Consider the following 23,306-nt stretch of genomic DNA (forward strand, 5'->3'; position numbering starts at 1 on the left):
CCTCCAGCTCAGCCCGCGGGAATCCGGGACCTTTCTAGAGGCCCGACGGCCCTGGCGCACGGCGGCGCCCGCCTCGGTCCGCCGCGCCACAGCCGCCGCTTCGGCCCGCGAGGCCGGCTCCCCGCTGCAAGCCCCGGCGTCCCGGCCCAGCCTCCGCGCCCCTCCAAGCTCCCGGCGAAGCGCGGCCACCGCCGCTCCGCCGCCGCCGCCGCCGCCACTCCCCCCACATTCCAGAGGCCGCAGCGCCGTCTCCTTCCTCGCATTCCTGCCCCCACAAAGGAGTCCCTCCGCCCCCCGCGCGGCCGCCGGGAGGAGGGGGCGCGGCCCGGCGCCTACGAGCGCGCATTCCTCCGCCGCGCGCGCCACTCAGCGGAGCGCCGCGGCCCCCGGACCGCGCGTGGCCGGCGGAGCGACCCCGGCCCGGCGCCGGCCCCGCCCCGCCCCGCGCCCAGGGGTCCCGGGGCGGGCTCCGGGCTTGGGGCGGACGATGCGGCGGCGCGGCCGGAGCGGCGGCGGGAAGCGGAGGCGGAGGTGACGCGCCGGGGCCGGCGGGCCGGGCCATGCAGCGCTCCCGGGCGGCTGCGGACGAGGCGGCCCTGCTCCTGGCCGGGCTGGCCCTGCGGGAGCTGGAGGCGGGCGGCGACTCTCCAGGCCGGGGTCGGCGGGGGCCGCGGCCCGGGCCAGGAGACGAGGCGGCGCAGGCGCTGGGCCGCAGAGGGAAGGGCGGCGGCGGCGGCGGCGGCGGCGGCCCCGAGGCCGGGCCGGACGGACTGAGCCGTGGGGAGCGAGGCCCGCGACGCGCGGCGGCCCCCGAGCTCAGCGCGCAGCCTGCGGGCAGCCCGCGGGCCAGCCTGGCGGGCTCCGACGGCGGCGGCTGCGGCAGCGCCCGCTCCAGCGGCATCAGCCTGGGCTACGACCAGCGCCACGGCAGCCCGCGCTCCGGCCGCTCGGACCCGCGCCCCGGCCCCGGGCCGCCGTCGGTGGGCAGCGCCCGCTCCAGCGTGTCCAGTCTCGGCTCCCGCGGCTCGGCCGGCGCCTACGCCGACCTGCTCCTGTCCGGCGCGGGTCCCGCGCCCACTCGCTCCCCGGAGCCTGCGGGGCCGGCCCCCTTTCCTCTGCCTTCGCTGCAGCTGCCCGCGGGCCGAGAGGGCGGCCCGAGCGCGGCGGAGCGGCGGCTGGAGGCGCTGACCCGCGAGCTGGAGCGGGCGCTGGAGGCGCGCACGGCGCGGGACTACTTCGGTGAGCGAGCCCGGCCGCGCCGCCCTCCGCGCCCGGCCCGAGCCCCCCGCCGCCGTCGGGGTGGGCCGCGCGGAGAAAAGCGTGTCTCGGTGGGGCTGGGCGGGGTGGGGGGGGGGTGAGTGAAAGCCGCAGGGTCCGAGGTTTATTTAGAGCGGCGACTTCGCCTGTGAGTCTCCGGCCGAGGAAGGGGTTCTGGCCAAATGAGTTGGTGCACTCACTGCTCTTCAGTTGAGGAACAAGTCCTGTCGGTAGGCGGAATTAGCCGTTTTCGGATCATTTCTTCTTCATCCTTAGCGTTTGCCTCCGCTCATCCTGCATTGCGCTTTGTGATCGGCAGTGTAGGACCCCGCCGTGCTGGTGTGCCCGTAACTCCCAGCAGTGTGGGGAGTGGACAGGAGCAGGGAGGTGGACTGGGCCAGGTGCCACGGGACCCTCCTGACCCGAAGCTTTGGTAATGGCAGTGACCGGAGGCAGTGTGTGTGAGGGAGGGGAAGCCCACCCTGAGGTGTAAGGGGACCAAGCCGGTCACACTGGGCTGCCCTCGCTCTGGGCTGTGCTGCGTATATGGGCTGTTTCCAAAGGGAGTCCTGCTTCGCAGCAGTTACAAAGCGCACCAGTCTCTGACATCCTCTGTTTCCCAGTCAGACCCTGGCCTCCCCATCCCTAAAGTTCTTTGGATAACTCGTAGGACTCTTAACTGCGGTCCCTCCCTCCCTTACGGATAAATAAGGAGGAAGGCGGAGGCACCTGGCTTTGAGCGGGCGCGGGTGGGAGTGCTTATCATGCCCAGCAGGACCGAGGCTGTCCGGGGGTTTGTATCTTTCATGCGTTCATTCCAGCCAGCAGCTCAGGACCGCCCTGAACTGGATCTTGAGGGAGGAGGAGGCTGTATGTGACAGACTAGGTGGGGGCATTCCGGACAGGAGAAAGAATGTGGGCCAAGGGAGGCGAGTAAGGATGTGCATTGTTCCACTCTGCGCCCAGGGTGACAGCCTGGGAGGGCTCAGGTGTTCAAGGGAGTGTCTGGGCCGCAGGGTCGGTCTGCCCTTGGGATGGGGCTCGCCCAGAAGGGTTTCAGGCCCATCTGGAGAGTTGGGGTGAGAATGTGTGGTTTGTTAGGTCTTGCGGCTGTCGGTCGGGTGGCTTGGGAGCGCGGAGATGGGTCAGGAAACTGTTTCCTCTCCTGCTGGGCAGGTGCCAGGAGCCGAAGCTGCGGTGGTCTTCTTAAGAAAACGACTCCTGTGCTCTCTCCAGGCGAGACTGCTTGTGTCCTGTCTCCCTGCACTGCAGGGCCCCGGGGGGGGGGGGGGGGTTCTGTGAGCCTCCGCAGCTGCTCATGGCTCTTTGTGTGAAGCTGAGCTGGCCAGACCTAAGCAGGTAGTGGGAGAGTGAAGGGCTGAAGCTGGTGGGTCATCCTTTCTAAAGGGGCCCAAGGGAGCCACCGAGGAGTGGGAGGCGAGGGATGGTAGGTCTTTTTTCCAAGGGAAACCAAATCTAGGTAACATTTTCCTAATTTATAAAAATATGGGCAACTATCTGCTTGAATTGCTGATAACTTAGTGCTGATATTTGAGTTTTGGGAGCTCTAAAAAGGGGCAGTTTCATTCAGTTCAACTTGAATAATGCATGGTTCTGCAAAAGGAAGTCGGCAGGTAGCATGAGCTCAAAAGGGCTGTCTGATATTCCCCATCCTCCGTGTGTTTCTTCCTCTCTGTGCCATCCCCCCTTCTCCTTGGCCTTGACATTTGCTGACCTCCTGGCCCCTCTCTCCGTTCATTGACATCTTTGGAACGTTCCCTTGTCTCCTCACCAAGTTCCACCGCCCTTAGCCAGCCAACAGCCTCGGGCTTCCGGAACCTTTTTTTTTTTTTCCCCAGAACCTCTTTGGTGACCTCCCTCCCTTCTCTGGAGCCACCTCCTCCCAGGGCCACACCCTGTTTTTCCATCCTCAGGCGGTCTTCAGTTCTGACTGCCACCTGGTCTCACTGGTTCCTCGAATCCCCTCTGCCCCGCAGACCCCCAACTCCGAATCAGTGCCCCAGCACCCTTTTTTGCTGCTATACTGGGGGTGGGGGGTGGGGTGATGGTCTTGACCCCCTGTGATCTTCTGGGCACCACCCGTCGCCCTAAGCCTTGGTCCGTTCCCTCTTTTATTCCCTCAACAATCTTCCTGTCTCTCTGGCTCCTGCGCTTGCTTTCGACTTTGCTGAGAAAGTTGAGGTCCGCAGTTGCAGGCCGCCTGTTACCCTCTGGGTGTCAAGTCCACGTCCAGAGCTGAGGACCACAGTCATTTCACCTCCAACCCCCAACTCCTCCACCTTCGGCTTTCCTCTTTCCACTGGCCCTTTTTCTTTGGTTATAATGATATACAAAGGGTCTTCCATTAAAAAGAAAAGAAAAGAAACAAGGCGAGGAAGAAGCAAACCCACTCTTGTATGGCCACAAAGGCTCGCTGCATGCTCACCCTTCCTGCCTGCAGTCTCCCCTCATGGGACTGAGCCGACTCTTGCACAGGACCCTGGTGACGCCTGAGCCCAGCCGGTGTTTGCCAGGCCTTGGCCTCTCTCACTGTTACATCCCACAGGTGGCGTCCACTCTCTCCGAAATGCTGTACTCCCTGAATTTTGTGTGGACTCCGTGCTCCTGGTTCTCTTTCTTCGGTGTCTTTTTATTACAGTGATGCAAGCACGTATTTAGGAAAAAAAAAGCAAACAGAAGCAAAAGTGAATCCTACAGAGTCATAGCCTCCCCTCCTGTCCCGGCTCCCGTCCTGCTTCCCACGGGGCAACTGACTTTCACTCTTCACCACGGATTCTGGTAACTTAGGAAAGTGACAAGGTCAGGTGTTCGGAGTTGATGGACAAGGGTAAGGGGGAGGCGGTTGGTTATTTTCACTTTAGAAAGATGAGTCTAGCAGCAGTTTGCAGGATGGACTGTTGGGGGCCGGGCGTTGAGGACGCTCTTGAAATGGCCTTTGGGATGAGAGTTGGTGACGTTGAATCAGGCCCCTGGAAGTGAGGGGAAGGGAATGAAGTGGCAATCAGGGAACAGAGGAGCTGAGATTCAGCGTTGGAGGTGACAAAGAGAGGGTAGACCTACATGCTTCCTGAAACCCAGCTGCACGCAAGTGCTGTTTCCCGAGCCGGAACCTGGAGGCAAGAGCAGTTCTGTGGGAAATCCAGAGCTCTGTTCCGGATCTGCAGTGGTCTGGGGCCTGCCGGGAGGTGGATCCGTGACTCAGGGGAGAGGTCTGGGCTGGGGCAGAGCGCCAGGAGCCCTTGGCAGGGGGTGAGGCGTTGAGCCGTGGGTGGGACCCTGGGCAGCCCGGGTACAGCCGCGTGTGGAGACCTGCGGGCCTGGTGTGCTTGGCGTCTGCATTTTCAAAACATGTAAGTTAGTAATTGAGGGCGGAAAGATTTCACATACAAATCTAGATTTCTAGCTTCCTTGGAAAATTTAGCAACTCTGGGCCTGCGTTCCCACCCAGTATCCATCCACAGCCGAGGCTCTGGTTCTCCATTCACCTGGGTCCCCCTCGGCCGCCTTGGCGTGCCTGCCTGGTTTTGAGGACATCCGAGCTGGCCCTCCCTCCCCTGGGGAGGCCGAGGAATGGGAGGCCCGGGACAGTGCAGGGAGCTCCCACTAGGGCTGGGACGGGAGAAGAACCAGAAAGTTAGGTGTGGGTCAGATCCTGGAAAGGAAGGAGGAGGAGCCGGTCCACCTCTAGAGCAGGGTCAGGACAGAAAGCCTGGAGGTCTGCACAGTCAGGAGACGGCTGAGTGTGGACTGAGCTTTCTTGACTTGGGGCAGTGGTGATAGGCGAGAGGCTCAGCCATGGTTAAATGCTAACGAGAGAGATCTGGGAGAAAGCAGGAGAGAGAGATGGTGAGGGCAGCATGTCCTGGAGCAGGCAGCAGACTTAAGGTCTAGAAGCCCATCTTCATGCCCTGGGGGGTGTGGGAGACCCTGGTTAACTGAAGGGGACTTCCGGGCTGGCGGCCTACGTTCTGGGTCCCTGGCATTGCTGGTCACCCTTTTCCTTACCTCCCCTTCCCTGCCTGCTGGGCACTGTGCTGCTAGGGCTGGTCCTCGATTCCCTCCAGGAATCCCTGATGCTTGCATGGCACCTTCCTCCCTGATTTCTTCTAGACCGTAGCTCAAATGTCACCCTGTCACTCTGTCACCGGGGTCTTCTCCTTCATCGTCCTGTTTAAAACTCACACACTCAGGTAGATACTTAGTCAGCCCTATTTTCCTCCATAGCACTTATTTACCTCTTGTCATCTGTCCGCCTCCACGGGCGCAGAGGCTCCTCGAGGCTGGGGACCCTTGGTGCATGGCAGAATCTCCAGCACCTAAACTGTGGGGTATGTGGTAGCGCAGCAATGTCGACCGACGTGCTGGTTAAACAAAAGAATAGATTCACCTTCTGCTCCAGATGAGGAAAGCAGGGCTGGGGGAGCTCAGTGACCCTGCCCTAGTTATGCCTGTGTGCTCTTTATTCTTTCTGGCTCAGAGACAGCGGAAAGGATTTTGTGTCAAACCCAAGAACAGGTCACTGGTGAAGGGGCTCAGAATGACTTTCTAGTATTAACATGTCATTAATAGGGGCGCCTGGGTGGCCTAGTCGGTTAAGCGTCTGCCTTCGGCTCAGGTCATGACCCCAGGGTCCTGGGATCGAGCCCCGCATCAGGCTCCTTGCTCAGCGGAGAGCCTGCTTCTCCCTCTCCCTCTGCTGCTCCCCCTGCTTGTTGTCTCTTGCTTTCAAATAAATAAATAAAATCTTAAAAAAAAAAAAAAGATTATTGAGAGAGAGAGAAAGCATGCGCACGAGCACATGGGAGCAGGGAGAGGGGCAGAGGGAGAGGGTGAATCTCAAGCAGACTCTGCACTGAGCACGGAGCCCAACGTGGGGCTCGATCTCACCATCCTGAGATCACAACCTGAGCCGAAACCAAGAGTCAGACACCTAACCAACTGAGCCACCCAGACTCCCCGCATGTCATTAACATTTTGCTGGCAAGGATGGTATTGGTGAGCCCTGACTCTGTGCTAGATACTCTCCTTACCTCTTTGAGTCCTCAAACAACCACGAGCACAAAACCCAGGATACCCGTATTGTTCCCACGTCAGCCATTAGTAACTGAGCGGCGGAGGCCTTGGGAAGTTCATTCGCCCAAGGTCAGGCAGCATCAGGGCAGTTCTGGTGCTAACCTCGGCTCTCTCCTGCCTCTCTTCCCTTAGGCATCTGCATCCAGTGTGGGCTTGGCATCTATGGAGCAAGGCAGGCGTGCCAGGCAATGGGGAGCCTGTATCACACAGATTGCTTCACCTGCGACTCCTGTGGTAGGTAACCTCTTCCTTGGCCCCCTTGCACCACGGACCCCCTTGCACCTAAGTCCCAAGCAGATGGAGGACCACCCAGCTCTGGCCCGGGTGGAGCGTGGAGGAAGCTGAGTTGTAGCCCCTTTCCTTCCGGACCTGGACTGTTCGGGAGGCCCAGACCCCTGGGAGATCTGCTGGGCCCTGGGGAGGGAGGTGTGGAACCAGGGAGGAGAGGTTCCTGGCCATAGGGAAGGTCTGCCCCTGGGGCCCTCGGCGTTGGGGCCTCCCTCCTGTGCAGGCTGCTGATGTCTCCTGGCTGCGTGGGTGTGGGGCTGATACTTCTCTTCCCTGCAATGTACGTTTTCTCCCAATTTGACACACAATATAAACTATAAATGTTATAATGTAAGTAGACAAAGTTGTAAAAAGAAAAAAGTAGCTGTTACCCAACCAACCTAATAAATCTACACTCTTAATTCTACTACCATTCCTTCAGGCTTTGTCCCCAAGCAAATGTCTTTCATTTATTTACACTAAGCATTTTAATATTTTATTTTATAGAAGTGTAATTCGTGCACAGTGTTAAGTCAGGTAGTCCCGAGAAGCTATTTTTATTTTTTTAAAATATTTTATTTATTTATTTAATTGAGAGAGAGAGAGAGAGAGACAGCGTGAGAGGGAACACAAGCAGGGGGAGCAGCAGAGAGGAAGGGAGAAGCAAGCTCCCACTGAGCAGGAAGCCCGATGTGGGGCTCGATCCCAGGACCCCGGGATCATGATCTGAGCCAAAGGCAGTTGCTTAACCAACTGAGCCACCCAGGCGCCCCCCGAGAAGCTTATTTTTGCAATAGCAAAAAACCGCTCATTTTTCCACTCCTGGTCCCATTCACCAGCAGCAACCGCTTGATATTTTTTTAGCAATTTCTAGATCTAGTAGACACCTTTCTATCTATAACGAGCATACGTTGCTCTTTTTTAATTTTAAGATTTTATTTATTTATTTATTTATTTATTTATTTATTTATTTATTTAGCGCAAGCAGGGATGTGTCACTTTTGGCCTTACTTTTGCTATGACAGATGAGGAACAGGTTCTTACACTACCCGTTTCTCTTTCTTCGGTTTTCTCAGTGTACTCCCATCATAAATTGCAGTTAAGTCAGTCATCCAGGTTTATGTTACTTTGACTATTTAAAAATTCACTGCAGAGCCAAGAATTATACTGTGATTACATCCCCCCCCCCTTTTTTCCCCCCTTATAGTCTTTTACTTTTCCTGGAGTTTTTTTTTTCTTTTTTTAACCTTTTTTCCCCTTGTATTGGCTTGTTTCATCATATCTTCTCCCCCACCCCAGGCTCCATTATATAAGGCATCCTACTGAATTTCCATTGGAAGACTCAGTCTGAGTTGGTTGTCCTCTGGACCCCTGTGGAGTGCCCATTCTGTGTCTTCCTGTGTATACTCCCTGAACTGAATCCACTATTTCCTGGAAGCTTTTTGCTGGGGATGACAGAGAAAGTGCTGAGGAGGCTTAAACTTGGAAAATATTTTTTGGCTCAGTGAACTGGGAGTGCAGAGATAGGGCTGGCTTCAGGTTGGGATTGATCTAGTGCCTCAGGCCCTATGAGTACCTTGGCTGGGTTTCCCTTGGGTTTGGCTTTTTCCTTAGGGCAACTTCTCTTATGGTGGTGAAATGTCTGAGACTTCTATGATACCCCACTAGTCTGGAGGAAGAGGGGGCATCTCTTCTAGTTATGTTTTTAGAAACTTCTTTCCCAGAAAGCACCTAGCAAATATCTTTTTGTATGTCATTGGCCAGAGCATCTCACACATCCATTCCTGACCCAATTTCTTGAGTGGTGGGGAGGCCTATGATTGACTGACTTGCCTGAGTCTCTGAATAATACCGTAATAAGGGAAGAGGAGTTATCTTTATACTAGTGAAGCCCATCCATGGATAATGGGAGTGGATTCAGGTTTCCCTTGAATGAGCCAGGTTGGCTGAGGTAAGGTTGGATACTGAACAACTTGGAGGAGAAGGAAGGAATCAAAGCTGTGAAGCACTGCCTACAAGATTTTGCTATCGTTCTCTAAGAAAGGGCAGTGGGAGGTCAGTGTTCTGAATTCTGCTATGTCTGAAATGCCTTTACTCTACCCTCGTACTAGATTTGGAATAGATTTCCAAATTTGAAACAATTTTCACTCAACCTTTTATTTTTTTAGAGATTTTATTTTTAAGTAATCTCGACATCCAACATGGGGCCTGAGCCTACAACCCTGAGATTAAGAGTCGTACTCCCCAAGGACTAAGCCAGCCAGGCACCTCTCCCTCAGCATTTTGAAGTCATGGTTTCGTCTTCCAGCAGCCACTGTTGCGGCTACATTCTGACGCCATCCTGATTCGCGTTTGTGTGTGTGTGATCCACGTTTTCCTTTGGGGAGCTCTTGGGAGGAGGTCTGTCATGTTGCACAAATCCTGGCTATAATGGCCTCTGGAAATGGCTGTGTTCTGCACACGGTGGCGCCATTTACGTAGATATAACACAGTGGTGCTTCTGACGTCGTACAATACAGCAGTAGCCTGACTTAGGATATCTTATTTATGTTTAGTGTAGGCTTTTAGCTATTGTGGGTGCGCTGGGCACACACAGAGCCCTCTTGGACTGGAGATTTGCCTCCTCAGTTCTGGGATTTTTTTTTTTTTTTTTTGGTACTATTTATTTTATTCCCGTCTTTTTTCCTCCGGAACTGAATTCACCAGTGTTTAATCAAGATAATACATTATGTCCAAGTTGAGTTTATTTGAAGAATCCTAGGGTGGATTCACATTAAAAAATTCATTAATGTAGGCATGCCTGGCTGGCTCAGTCGATAGAGCATGGGACTCTTTTTTTTTTTTTAAGATTTCATTTATGTATTTGAGAGAGAGAGCAAGAACGGGGAGGGAGAGGGAGACGCAGACTCCCCATTGAGCAGGGAGCCCAATGCGGGGTTTGATCCCAAGACCCTGGGATCATGACCTGAGCTGAAGGCAGAGGCTTAAATGACTGAGCCTGGACCCAGGTGCCTCTGAAGATTCAGGTCTTTTATCAATTTGGGGAAGATCTCAGCTATTTCATTTTCAAAAGTTGCTTCTCTCCCATTCTGTTATTTATTTCTAGAATTCAAGGTAGGAGTATTAGACTTTCTCATTCTTTTGTGTCTTTTTTTTTTTAAAGATTGTATTTATTTGTTTGAAAGAGAGAGAATAAGCGTGGCGGGGGGTGGGTGTTGGGGCAGAGGGAAAGGGAGAAGCAGGCTCCCTGCTCAGAGCCAGATGTGGGACTCTATCCCAGGACCCTGGGATCATGACCTGACTTAACCGACTGAGCCACCCAGGCACCCCTCTATTGTGTCTCTTAATCTCTTCCTCTCATATTATCCATTTCTCTGTCTCCCATTCTGTTTAATTTCCTCAGATCTGTCTTCCAGAAGCCAGGATCCAGATCATTTTTTTTCTCTTCAGCTGTCTTTAATCTCCTATTGAACTCTTTCACTGAGTTTTTCATTTCATTGATTGGATTTTTTTTTTTTCTAGAAGTTCTTTTTGGTCCTTTTTTCAAATCTGCCTCAACATTTTTGATAGTGTCTTGCTTTTTATCACGATTGAAAATACATGAAGAGTGTAAAACATACTAATCTTGAGTGTATTACAGCTTGATACATTTGTACCTGTCTATGTGCCCATGTAATCACCATTCAGATCAAGGTACAGAACATTTCCATCATCCCAGAAGATTACCTTATGCCCCTTCCAGTCATCAGTACATGACTTTTAAGCTGTACTGATGATCACCATAATTTGGTGATTATAAATAAAACTGTTGTATTGTGTCTATGTCCATTGACAGATCTTTATACTTATTTTTCTTTTTTTTTTAGATTTTATTTTATTTTTTTAAAGATTTTTTATTTATTTTGACAGAGACAGCGAGAGAGGGAACACAAGCAGGGGGGAGTGGAGGAGGGAGAAGCAGGCTTCCCGCTGAGCAGGGAGCCCGATGTGGGGCTCAATCCCAGGACCCTGAGATCATGACCTGAGCCAAAGGCAGACGCTTAACGACTGAGCCACCCAGGTTCCCCTAAGATTTTATTTTTAAGTAATCTCTACACCCAACATGGGGCTCAAACTCACAACCCTGAGATTGAGTCGCATGCTCTACATACCGAGCCATCCAGGCGCTCCTATACTTACTTTTCTAGCAGTGGAGTTTCTGGGTCCTGGAGTCACTCTAATATATGCTGCTAAGCACTTTACCGTAGTAGACGAAGCAGTTTATTATCCCATTGGCAATGTATTAGAATTCCAGTTTTTCCTCATTCCCGCCAGCATGAAGCATTGTCAGTCTTCAGCCATTCTAGTGGGGGTGGCGTGGTATATTAATGAGATTTTTTTTTTAAGATTTTATTTATTCATTTGACAGAGAGAGACACACAGAGAGAGGGAACACAAGCAGGGGGAGTGGGAGAGGGAGAAGCAGGCTTCCCGCGGAGCAGGGAGCCCGATGCGGGACTCGATCCCAGGACCCCGGGATCGTGACCTGAGCCGAAGGCGGACGCTTAACGACTGAGCCACCCAGGCGCCCCTATTAATGAGATTTTAATGGGAATTTCTCTGATGAGTAGTGGAGGCTCATATACCTTTTTATGTCTGTTGGCCATTTGAATGCCTTTGTTTGTAAAATGACTATTGAAGTCTTTTGCCCATTTCTAAATTGGGTTGTTTGACTTTTATTGATTTATAGGAGTTCTGTATGCATCTTGGATACCGGGTTCTGTGTTGGATATATGTGTTGTAAATTCCTTTCCTGACCTATTCTTGCTTCATTACCTTCTTAACGATGTCTTCTGATGAAGAGAAATTCTTAGTGAAGTCCAATTTATCTTTGTTTTCAGTTACCGCCTTTAACGTCCTGTCCAAGAAGTCTTTGTAGTGTCAGGTTTCGGACATCTGTTTTTATTTTGTAAGCATATTAAATACTCGTATTCTGTATCCAATAATCCTAATATCTAATGTCTTTGAAGTCCTGCCTCAGTTGTTTATTGTTTCTCCTCACTCTTGGCCGTGATACCTTGTTTCTTCACGTTTTCATCATTTTTGATTGTGGAGGTCTGTCTGCGGGAATTAGGTGAGGTCTGTGTAGAGGGGGGTTTCCCCAGGGCGTATTTTCAAACTTTAGTAAGAAAAGTTTTAAACTTGAATAGGGGGCAAAATTGTTTTTCTCTTATGAGTATTTTGGCAAGTCTCCATCAATCTTCCAGCACTTCTTTACTGTGGCACATAATGTTTCAAGTTTATCTTTGTGTGTGTGTGTGTAACTGAGTTCAGGTTACAGATGGTATAGCAAACAGATCTTAAGTATGTAGTTCAAAGACTTTGGATACATGTATATGTTTATGTATCTCACACCCCTAACAAGGATACAGAAAAATTTTAACATCCTAGGAACTCTAATCTTGCCCTTTTTTAGTTGATGCCCAGTATTTCCCATCACACCTGCTCAATCAATGTTCTGATTTCTCCCACCATAGATTAGTTTTGTCTCTCCTAGAACTTCATATAAATGAAGTTGTAGATTATATACTATTCTGTGGCTGATTTTTTTTTTTTTTTTTGCTAAACGTTATTTTTTTTAAGTCCCTGTGTCTTTTTTAAATGATTTTATTTACTTATTTTTAAAAATTTTATTTCTGTATTTGACACAGAGAGAGAGAGCACAAGTAGGGGGAGTGAGAGAGGGAGAAGCAGGCTCCCCACCAAGCAGGGAGCCCGATGCAGGGCTCGATCCCAGGACCCTGGGATCATGACCCGAGCCAAAGGCAGACGCTTAATGACTGAGCCACCCAGGCACTCCTACAGATTTTATTTTATTTTATTTTTTAAAGATTTTATCCATTTATTTGAGAGAGAGAGAATGAGAAATAGAGAGCACGAGAGGGAAGAGGGTCAGAGGGAGAAGCAGACTCCCTGCTGAGCAGGGAGCCCCATGTGGGACTCGATCCCGGGACTCCAGGATCATGACCTGAGCCGAAGGCAGTCGCTTAACCAACTGAGCCACCCAGGCGCCCCTACAGATTTTATTTTTAAGTAATCTCTACACCCAACGTGGGGCTCAAACTTAGCCCCAAGATCAAGAGTCGCCAGCTAGGTGCCCCTAATCCACATATTATTAGTAGCTCACTCCTTTTTATTGCTGAGTATGATTTTATTGTATGAATCTACCACAAGTTGTGGTAGATGCACACACTGATAGATTGTGCTGTGAACATTCTCGTACGGGTCATTTGTGGACAAATGTTTTCATTTCTCTCTTGGGTAAATTCCAAGGAGTGGAATTTCTGGGTCATAGGCTAAGTGTATGTTTAACTTCATAAGAGATTGCCATACTTTTCCAAAGGGGTTGTGCCATTTTCATACTCCCACTAGAAATGTTAGGGATGTATTATTCTACATGTTTGCCAACCATTGGCATTTTCGTCTTTTTAATTTTAGCCATTCTAATGGATGTGAAGTGGTATCTTGTGGTTTTAATTTGCATTTCCCTGATGACTAATAAGGTTGAGCTGCTTTTTGTCTGCTTCTTGGCCATTTGTATCTTCTTTTATGAAGTCTGTTCAGGTCTTTGGCTCAGCTTTTGAATTGAGAGTTACTTTAAGTCTTTTATTATTTAGTTGTAAGAATATATATATTCTGAGTACAAGTCCTTTTCAGATGTGTGTTTTGTGAATATTTTCTCATAGTACTTTTTTTTTTTAAGTGGGCTCCAAGCCCAGCATGGAGCCCAGTGTGGGGCTTGAACTCATGACCCTGAGATCAAGACCTGAGCTGAGATTAAGAGTCGGACACAACCAGCTGAGCCACCCAGGCACCCCAATTTTCTTTTCTTTCTTTTTCTTTCTTCTTTCTTTCTTTCTTTCTTTCTTTCTTTCTTCTTTTTCTTTCTTTCAAGATTTTATTTATTTATTTGACAGAGAGAGACAGCAAGAGAGGGAACACAAGCAGGCGGAGTGGGAGAGGGAGAAGCAGGCTTCCCGCTGAGCAGGGAGCCTGATGTGGGGCTCGATCCCAGGACCCTGGGATCATGACCTGAGCCAAAGGCAGACGCTTAACTGACTGAGCCACCCAGGCATCCCGCCCCTATTTTCTTATAGATAATTTAAAAATATATTTAATGATATCTATATCTGTCTATATATTTTTAAGTTTATTTATTTTTTTAGTAATCTCTATACCCAATGTGGGGCTTGAACTCACAACCCGGAGATCAAAAGTCACATGCTCCACTGACTGAGCCAGCCAGGTGCCTCTTAGGTTTCTCATTTTTATGTTTAGGTTGATAACCCACTTCATATTATACTTTTTTTTTTAAAGATTTTATTTATTCATTTGAGCGCAAGAGTGTGAGAGAGAGAGCATGAGCTGGGAGGGGGGATGTGGCAGAGGGAGAGGGACAAGCAGACTCCCTGCTGAGCAGGGAGCCCGACATGGGGCTCATTCTCAGGACCCCGAGATCATGACCTGAGCCAAAGTCAGATGCATAACCGACTGAGCCACCCAGGTGCCCCTCATTATATACTTTTGTGTGTAGTGTGAGGTGAGGAATTGAGTTTCATTTTTGTTTCGTATTTCTTTTTTTTTCTCCACTTGTCACAGCACCATGTGCTGAAAAGACTTTGCTTTCCCACTTGTGTGTTTATTGAAATATTTATGGGCCATTTTTGCACTCTTTTCTGTTTCACTGATCTTTCTGTCTTTCCTTACCCCAATGTTACACAGTCTTGATTATTTGAAGTCTTCAGATAGGTAGTGTAAGTCTCCAAGCATTGTTGATCTTTTGCAAGATTATTCGGCTATTTTAGGTTCTTTGTATTTTTATATAAATTTTAGAATTGGAAGTCAGCCCTCAACACAAGGCTTTGAAAGAAGAAGAAACAAATTAGAATTGGCATGTCAGTTTCCGCAAAAAAATGAGAATGCTGGGATCTTAAATGTGTGGCATTGAAGTCTAGATCAGTTTGGGGAGAATTAATATCAGGATGTTTGAAGCCATGAAGATGATTGTCAAGGACTGAGATTTTTCTCCCTACTTGTAAGCTGACATGTTTATCTGCCACTGTTTCGCTGATGCTGACTGAAGACACGAGCCCCCTGGGGCAGAGGCTTATAGCCCTGCAGACAGGATGAGCTTCACCTCTGAATCATTCTGCATGCCCTCGAGTCCCACAGGGGTGATGCAGAGGGGCCCAGGTGGATGCTGCACATGTAGTAGGTCTATGTCAAGGCTAGGGAACCCTGATGTTTTATAATGGGCAGTCAGCAAAGCTCTCTGTCCCTTGTTTCTCAGGAATACATTATCTGTATTATAATGGACAGCAGACAAAACCTGCTTTCTACTTCAGAGGGAGATAAGCTAGCTCTGTCTTCTAAGCAGCATGTTTCACAAATGTCCTCGGGGAGGTAATTGAGAATGAACGCTGCCGGTCCTCGGTAAGATGGGCAGAAATGTGAGAGTCCCAGCGGAGAACCGTCTTCCAGCAGTAGTACAGCGCTCTCTTTACGGAGGTCTTTCGAAATTTCTCTCAGCCAAGTCTGGTTTGGCAGGGTGAGGGTCACACACGTCTTTTATTAAATTTATCCCTCAGTTTTTTGCAGGGTTTTTGGGATGCTGTTAGGAATGCAGTTTTAAATATTGCAAGTTCATTTTCCCATCATTTGTTATTGCAGTATACAAAGATATTTGGTTTTCACCTTCTGACCACCTATCCTAGAACCCTGATAAACTCATTTATTAGTTCTAGTAGGGTTTTTCTTCTAAGATTTTATTTATTTACTTGAGAGAGAGAGAGAGAGCACTAGAGAAAGTAAGCATGAGTAGGGGTAAGAGGCAGAGGGAGAAGCAGGCTCCCCGCTGAGCAGGGAGCCTGATGTGGGGCTCGATCCCAGGACCCTGGGGTCACGACCTGAGCGGAAGGCAGACGCTTAACCAAATGAGCCACCGAGGCGCCCCATGTTCTGTTTAATTAAAAAAAAATTATTAGCACAGTAATAACCTAATATTAAAGGGAAATGTTAAAATTTGCCCATGATCTGCTTCTCATCTGTTGGAGGCGAGTCCTGAGAAATGGAAACGGGGCCCCATCCCCGGGTTCCAGGGGCCCACGGACCCCCTTCTCCATCCCCATCCTTTGTAGGCAGACGGCTTCGAGGGAAGGCGTTCTACAACGTGGGTGAGAAAGTCTACTGCCAGGAGGACTTCCTGGTGAGTCAGAGCGGGTGCCCGGCCGGCGCCATGGGTGGGAGCAGGGGAGGCGACCCTCCTGCTTCACGTGGAGGCCCGGGGCCAGGAAGCAGGTGCTGGCTGGGCAGCCAGGGCCCCTTTGTCACATGACCTTCCGGACCCTCTGTCCCCTCTCAGTACTCCGGGTTCCAGCAAACAGCTGACAAGTGTAGCGTGTGTGGACACCTCATCATGGAGATGGTGAGAACCTCCCCCAGCCTCCTGGAGCCCCCCTGCCATGGGTGGTCTTAGGACCCACCCTTTCACCTGTTGCAGACCTGCCAAGGGCTCAGAGCCAGAGCCTCTTCCGGGGGCTGTGCTGAGCCTTCCATCTGCACTGACCCTTCAGTGCCTCCCACCCCCAGATCCTGCAGGCCCTTGGGAAGTCCTACCACCCAGGCTGTTTCCGGTGCTCAGTGTGCAACGAGTGCCTGGACGGGGTGCCTTTCACCGTGGACCTGGAGAACAACATCTACTGCGTTAGAGACTATCACACGTGAGTAGCCAGTGTGGGGGCGGGGGGGCCATCACACGTGAGTAGCCAGTGTGGGGGCGGGGGGCAGGTGGGACTCCCGCCATGTCTCCTGCCTCCTCCGGAAGCAGTTTTCCAACAGGCCTGTCTGTCTTCTCTCCATTCTTGGCCTTGCCACTTCCAGCCTCCCCTGGTGCACTCAGTGGCTGCGGCAAGGCGTGGATCTCTGCCTTAAGCCCTCTCTTGAGTGATTCAGCCCCCAGCCGTCTCTTTACTTTCCTTGTCTTTGCCTGCATGTTCCCCCTCCTAGTGGGGGCCAGGGGACTCGCCAGGCTGCCCCACCCGCATCTGCCCCTCTGCTCCCAGTGGCAGGCTGGGCCTCTTCTGCCTGGGGTGGGGGCTTAGAGTCTCTGTGGCCATCCTTTCCCTGCCTGTCTGGTATCCCTGTGATGAGCAGCCAATCGTTCTGCCCTGCTGGGTCTCCAGGCCTGGCCCTCTGAGCCCTGGTCCTGTGCTACTGCCTTGCACGGGGTGGGAGCCCCGCACAGATCCCTGGAACTCAGTGTGCAGCCAGGCTTTGTAGGGGTCTCAGCAAGAGGAGGCCCAAACCTGGACATTAGGGGGTAGGGAACTCACAGGGAGTGTGAGGGAGAGGGGAGGGAGAACCTGAAGCCATCCTGGAGGAGGTGATGGGGTGGATGTGAGTTGGCGAGCCAGATAAAAGGCCAAGAAGGCACCACAGAGGTGGCGCCCAGCCCAGTGTGTCCACACAAGGAAAGGGGTCCTGATGCTTGGGCCATGTCAAGGGGCTACCGTGGGTCGGTCTGCCTTGCTGCCCTTGGCCTCTGGCCACTCAGCTGGTCACTTCTGGTTTCCTTTATTCTTCCAGGGTTTTTGCACCAAAATGTGCCTCCTGTGCCCGTCCTATCCTCCCTGCACAGGTAGGAACCACTCACTGGGAGATGATCAGGTGCCTGGCCCAGCCCGGCCTCGGCCTGGTTCTGCTCAGGTTGGCCCCAGGTCTTGGGAGGGATGAGCAGATGCTCCTGTCCCATATCCCTCAGGCCCATAAGTGCCCATGCATCCCTGCATGAGTTAGAAAGTTGGCCCTCAGCTTCACTGCCCATGGACAGAAGGATCGCTCCCAGGGTCTGTTAGCGGTGCAGGCTGAGGTGGTGGGGGGAGCAGGCGAGGGAAGGATGCAGTCCAGGCAGGAGACATCCTTGGGTGGGGCGGCTCTCTCGGCATTGTGTCTCCCGCATGTGCTGGTTCTGTCCCAAGCCGGCGTGCCTGGGGAAGCAGGCCTGGCCATGGTCTTTCCTGACTGCAAAGAATGGAAAAGAACGTGTGTACACACAGTGACACCCACGTGACCGCTCTCGCGGATGCGTGTGCGTGCTGTCATGAGGCGTAGCTGCGGGAGGATGTCCAGGCGTGTGCCTGCCCGTGGAAGCAGCAAAGTGGGCGTGAATGCACGTCTGCCATGACAAGACCGTGTTGTGTAGGTGTGTGCACCTCAACCCCCAGCGTGCTGATTGTGTGCAAACCCCATCTCGTCCTCCAGGGCTGTGAGACCACCATCCGTGTGGTGTCCATGGACAGAGACTACCACGTGGAGTGTTACCACTGTGAGGTGAGCCTGGGGCCCCCCGGGAGTGCTGGTGGCTGGGGCAGCCCCCCTCCAGCGGGAGCTCCTTTTCTCTGTGTTCTGTGGGCCCTCCTCCTCCTTTATGATTCTGCCCCATTCGCCCTGCCCTCCCCAGGGAGCCCTCTCCCTTCTCCCCAAGATATGTTCTCAGCCCCTGTTTTCCATTCAGTCACCTATTTACTGAGGATTTACAGTGTGTGGGGGTGCTGGGGATGTACAGAGAATAAAAATAAGGAGTCCCCACTGTTACGGCAGTGATGAGTGCTCGCACAGTATCTGTACAGGGTTGGTATTGCTATCAAGGTGACTTGTCAGAGTACATAGGAGGCCTTGGAGAATCAGGGAAGGCTTTCTGGAGACAGTGACACCCAAGCTAAGATTTGCAAAATGAGTGAGTTACCCAAGGAGGCCGTAAGAAAGGCATTTCTAGGCAGTGGAAGCAGAATGTGCTTAGGTGCAAAGGTGACTGTGTTGTTTTGAGTCATGAGAAGTTGGCAGGAGCTGGGGACATAAGGCTATATACCAGCTGAGGCGTGTGGACTTATCCTGAGGATGGTGGAGAATGATCGAGAAGGATGACACGATGGCATGAGCATTTTGGAAAGGGTGCTCTTTGCCATGCAGAGAATGAATAGAGGAAGAGGGCGTGGGGCTGGGGTTCCCTGAGGAGGCTGGTGGAGTCAAGGTTGTGGTCTTGGGTTCAGGGTAGAACACTGAGTTGTGTGATGGTCAGGTAGTTAAAAGGGACTGGACTTGGGCCATGACTGGATGGGACAGTTTGGGGCTTAGGAGGTGTCCATTAGGGCTCCGGGAAAGAGTGAGGGCGAGAGGTGGAAGGAAGAGAGGCTCTCATTTGGGACACTGGGGACTTCTGGGTGGAGATGTCCCTGGGGCAGCTAGACGTGCTGTCTCAAAAGACTCTGTCCTTGGGGCAGCTAGATGTGCTGGAGTTCAAAGACTGGCTGCAAGTGTAGGAATTTGGGAGTCGTGGGCACACATAGCTCTCTCCTCTCTGATACTCTGCCCTGTGGTTTCTCATTGCCTTGGCCTCCCCGGATTCTCAATGCAAGGAGACCAATGGGCCCTCTTTGGGTAGCCTGGACAATCTCTTCAGGTAGTAAGTTGGGGCAGTTGTAGGGCTCACCTCATGAATCTCCCTTCTCTCAGAGATCACTGACCTGCCTTGTCTGTCATCTGGGGTCTGAGAATCAGTGTTTCATATCTTTTACCTGGTTTTTCATTGTTAAAGGTAGGATGGGAGATTCAGTCCTTGTTACTGTCATGGCTGGACACCTGAGTCTCATCATGAACATGTAGGTGAAGCCAGGGGAGTGAATGAAGTCTTCCAGAGAGAGCTGTGGGGGCAGGAGCGGGGGCTCAGGATAGCCCAAGGAACACCAATGTTTAGGGGGTGCATGGAGGCAAAGCAGCCATATGGGGGCGCCAAGAATGAGTGAACAGAGGTAGGAGAGAAACCGAGAAAAGCACGTTGGGTTTCGGGCCCCAGTGAAAAGCGGTGTCCATGAGAAATCTTCAGTAGCAGTCAAGGGTCTGCTTGGAACCAGGTGGCCTCAGGTGGGGCAGGTGGCCCAGTGGGAACTGGGATCCTGCTGGGGGACCAGGGAAGGAGGAACAGAAGCCCGCATGGCCTACAGAAGGGCCACAGTGTCCCCTCTGACGTAACAGAGCATCCTGTCTGCTTCCTGGGGACGACCGCTAAGCACAGGGAAGGTTGATGCTGAGAGCCAACATACAAGGTGAGCTTCAGGTGATGCACAGCCAGAGCCTTGGGGCTGCCGTCCCCAGGGAGACCCTTGGCCAGGAGTGAGGGTCTCCAGGCCTTCGTGCTCGGCCCCTCTCTGGAGCGTGGTGGGTAGCGGCGGGGCCCGGTCAGGGTCCGGTAGCAGGACAGGGACATTCCTGGAATGTGACTTGTGTGGAGCGGGGCAGGTGTTGGTCTCAGGGCCTTCTGGGAACAAATGTCAAAGCAGGTTAGCTCTGGATGTGGTGAGAGTGTGACCAAAGGGGTCTCCTTGGGCTGGGGGGCAGAGGAAGGAAGAAGCTGGGCAGTTGGCCTTGCCCCAGTCCTGACAGCGCACCCTCCATGCTGCCCTTCCCGCTTCCTGCCAGTCATTTACTGAGGTCCAGTAAGAATCTCACCACTTGTTAACACGGAGACAATTCACCTGTAAAGTATACTGCAGTGGTAAAACGGTAAGGTACGGGACAGAAAACACAACTCCGTGTTTACTGATCTCTCCCGATTTTTCTCCTCCGTCTCTTAAGGTGCTGAGGTCAGGTATCTGACCTCCCCACCTCCCCCCAGTCACCAGTGACCCCTGTGTGGTAGAATCCAGGAGACTTCTCAGTTGTCACTGTCCTGACCTCTCGGCTTTCTGCACGCCGACCCTCCCTCCATGACTCTCTTCACTGTTTCTTTAGGACCATCCATTTTTGGTTTTCCTAATTTTTATTTTCCTCTCAAATCCCTCTGGCTCAGGTCTTCCTCTACTTTCCGCTTCATGTGGGAGCCTCTGCGGCTCAGCTGTGGGTCCGCTTCTCTTTTCTAGTTATCTGCACTCCCCGGGGAGACATAACCGGTTGTTTGCTGAGATTTTATTTATTGCAGAGAGAAAGAGTGAGCAGGGGGAGGAGCAGAGGGAGAGGGACAAGCAGACTCCCCGCTGAGCGGGAGCCATATGCGGGGCTCCATCTCACCACCCTGAGATCATGACCTCAGCCAAAATCAAGAGTCGGAGGCTCAACTGACTGAGCCACCCCGGCGCCCTAATCGGTTGTTGTTGAAAGCCATACCACATTTCTGGGCTGATGCCCCCGTGGCCTGCCCAGCCCTCCCGCAGATTCCAGCAGATTTCAGGCTGGTGTCCGGCTACCTCCCTCCTCACTGCCTCCTTTGGGAGCCTAAGGGGCATTTCCGGTTGGCTGTGGCTGACCCTGGGCTCCAGATCGCCCGCCCCCAAAGCCAAAGTCCTTCAGACGTTGCACGGGGCCCCAGAGATCCGCCCCACCCCATTACTCTCCTGTAACCCCCCTCGCTGACTCTGGGGTTGGGGCTGTGTTCTTCCCTAGGACTGCGGGCTGCAGCTGAGCGGGGAGGACGGACGCCGCTGCTACCCCCTGGAGGGCCACCTGCTGTGCCGCCGCTGCCACCTGAGGCGCCTCCGGCCAGGCCCCCTTCCCTCACCTGCCGTGCACGTCACGGAGCTCTGAGCGCGGAGGGGGAGCCCCGCGGGGGCCGCGCGTGCGTGCGTGTGCGTGCGTGTGCGTGTGCGTGTGCGTGCGTGAGAGAGCGCGCCCGGGCGGGATGGGTGACCAGGTCAGTGTCGCAGCTCCGTGTCCCGGAGGCGCGGCTGCCCCGCTAACCCCCCCCCCACCCCCCACATGCCATCGAGCTGTCGTCCGAGGGGCCGGCCCCGCGGCGGAGCTGCTTCTATTTATTCACCGTCTGTGCCTCCTCCGGCCGCTTCCTTCCTTCCCGGCCCTGCCCGGCCTCCCCCACCCCCGCACCCCCCGACCCCGCCGCCCCACGCCGGCCTTCCGTTCCCGGACCCCTGCGCCCCGCGGCTTCGGGCCGGCTCCCAGACCGCGTGCAGGGGCGCGGGGTGCAGGGCCGCCCTCCTCCTTCCTCTCACTGGCCCTCCGTTTCCCGGTTCAGAAGGGGCCCCGTCTCAGACCTCTCCTGGAGGGGCAGGGGTGGGGTCTGGCAGGCGGGGGTTGGCGGAGGACACGCGTGTTTGCGTGTCTCATAAGAGCCTTTGGTGGGTGGGAAGGGCGTCCTGTGCGGGTGGGGTCACAGGAGGGGGTGAAGAATGACACCCTTGGGGAGCGGGGGCCTGCCGAGGAGCCCTGCCTTTGGCCACAGTGGGATTTGGTCACCGGGATTCTGATGGGTGTTTTCAGCCACCATCTCGCCCGGGTCTCCCCATCCCTGGCTCCAGGCTTGGGGACCACCCCTCCCTCCGGCCCCCTCCGCTCGCCATCCTTCAGCCTTGGGAAAAGAACCTTCTCACGCAAATTCCAGCCACAGGGCTCTCGGTCAAGAGAGACCACGAGGGGGCGCCCTGTCCGCGTGGCAGGGCGAACACCTGTTGCAGGAACGCTCTGCGTATCAGGCTCCACGACAAAAGCGTATGATTTGACTTAAATTAAGTTTTTCCTTTGAGAATATTTTCATTTTCTTTAAAAGAATATAGTTTTCTTCTAAAAACTTGGCCCACGGTTGTTATTTCTTAGACAAATTACAAGAAACACAAATGTCCTATTGGGAGATCATATAGCTAGTTTTCAGGCTGTAAAAATGTTGTATTTTAACTATTTTTGTATAAATCCTTCTAAAATCTCAATATGTGTTTGCTTTTCAGACTTCGGAATAATGTGGGGTTTTGTGTCCGTGTCTGAAGAGCAGTGACCTAATGAAATGTGGTTTGGGGAAGTGCAGATTAATTTTCTTTCTCTGAAAGACACATCAGCATTGGGAAGCTGGGACTTCTCAGCGATGGCTTATGTTGGATTTGTACCCGTGGGTGGCTCCTGCGGCAAGAGACCCCTAATCATGATAACCCATCAGTGGGATATTTTGACTTAAGTTCATTTGTGCCTGAGTCACCAGTGAGCTGCTCCTGGCCACTGCTCTTGCCCTCCCCTGTTAGATGTGGTCTCTTTGCTTGTAGGATCACAGGTGGGGAAGCAAGGCTGTAGGAATCAGAACAGAACGTTGTCCCAGATTGCCTTTTGGGATTCATTGGAGAGGAAGCGGCAGCCGTTGGGGGCCAGCTGGACTGAGACCTGGAGCTGTGGGGCCCCCTGGCGGACTGAGGGGAGCAAGTACACGGGTAGTTTGGTGTTCACCAAGTATCTGTATAAAGGCAGAGGTTGTCCTGGGATGGGGGAAGTGTGTGTTTTCTGAGAAGGGGACTTTGATAAGATCAGGGTGGCTTCTTGGAGGCAGTGATCTCAACGGGGCAAGAGAGTACATTTCAGGAACGGGAGGCTGTTTCTGGCTTTCTCTTACTACTGAGCTGGGTGGTTTTGCTTTCTAGCCAGTTACTGCAAAGCTTTCTTCTGGTTGTCCTCTCTTTTTGCTTCTGACGTCAAAGCTGCTGCTTTGCCCTTGGTCTCTCCTTGCTGCAAACTCACCCGTTCTCTTTTCTCTTCCTTTGTGTGTGCTGTGCAGATGACCCCTGACCTCTCAGCCATGGAGGTCACCACCCACACCTGCTCCAGCCTGGTTACTGCGTCTCCCTAATCCAGCGTGGGGGGAGTCATCACGTTGTGGAGCCCACTCC

General features: G+C 52.8%; 1 protein-coding gene across 1 annotated transcript; it reads left to right on the forward strand.

Annotated features, from left to right (window-relative positions):
* Nucleotides 1-560: 560 nt before the first annotated feature.
* On the forward strand, nucleotides 561-21,231 carry WTIP (WT1 interacting protein). Its single transcript, XM_028123500.2, has 8 exons — nucleotides 561-1,239; nucleotides 6,484-6,585; nucleotides 15,795-15,862; nucleotides 16,019-16,081; nucleotides 16,246-16,376; nucleotides 17,242-17,293; nucleotides 17,917-17,985; nucleotides 21,091-21,231. The coding sequence occupies exons 1-8, from the start codon at nucleotides 561-563 to the stop codon at nucleotides 21,229-21,231; spliced, it is 1,305 nt and encodes a 434-aa protein (XP_027979301.1).
* The last annotated feature ends 2,075 nt before the right edge of the window (nucleotides 21,232-23,306 follow it).

This window comes from Eumetopias jubatus, unplaced genomic scaffold (genome assembly GCF_037043125.1).
Source record: "Eumetopias jubatus isolate StellerSeaLion01/CBP00866 unplaced genomic scaffold, mEumJub1_p1.0 scaffold_10, whole genome shotgun sequence".
In the NCBI taxonomy this organism is placed as follows: domain Eukaryota; kingdom Metazoa; phylum Chordata; class Mammalia; order Carnivora; family Otariidae; genus Eumetopias; species Eumetopias jubatus.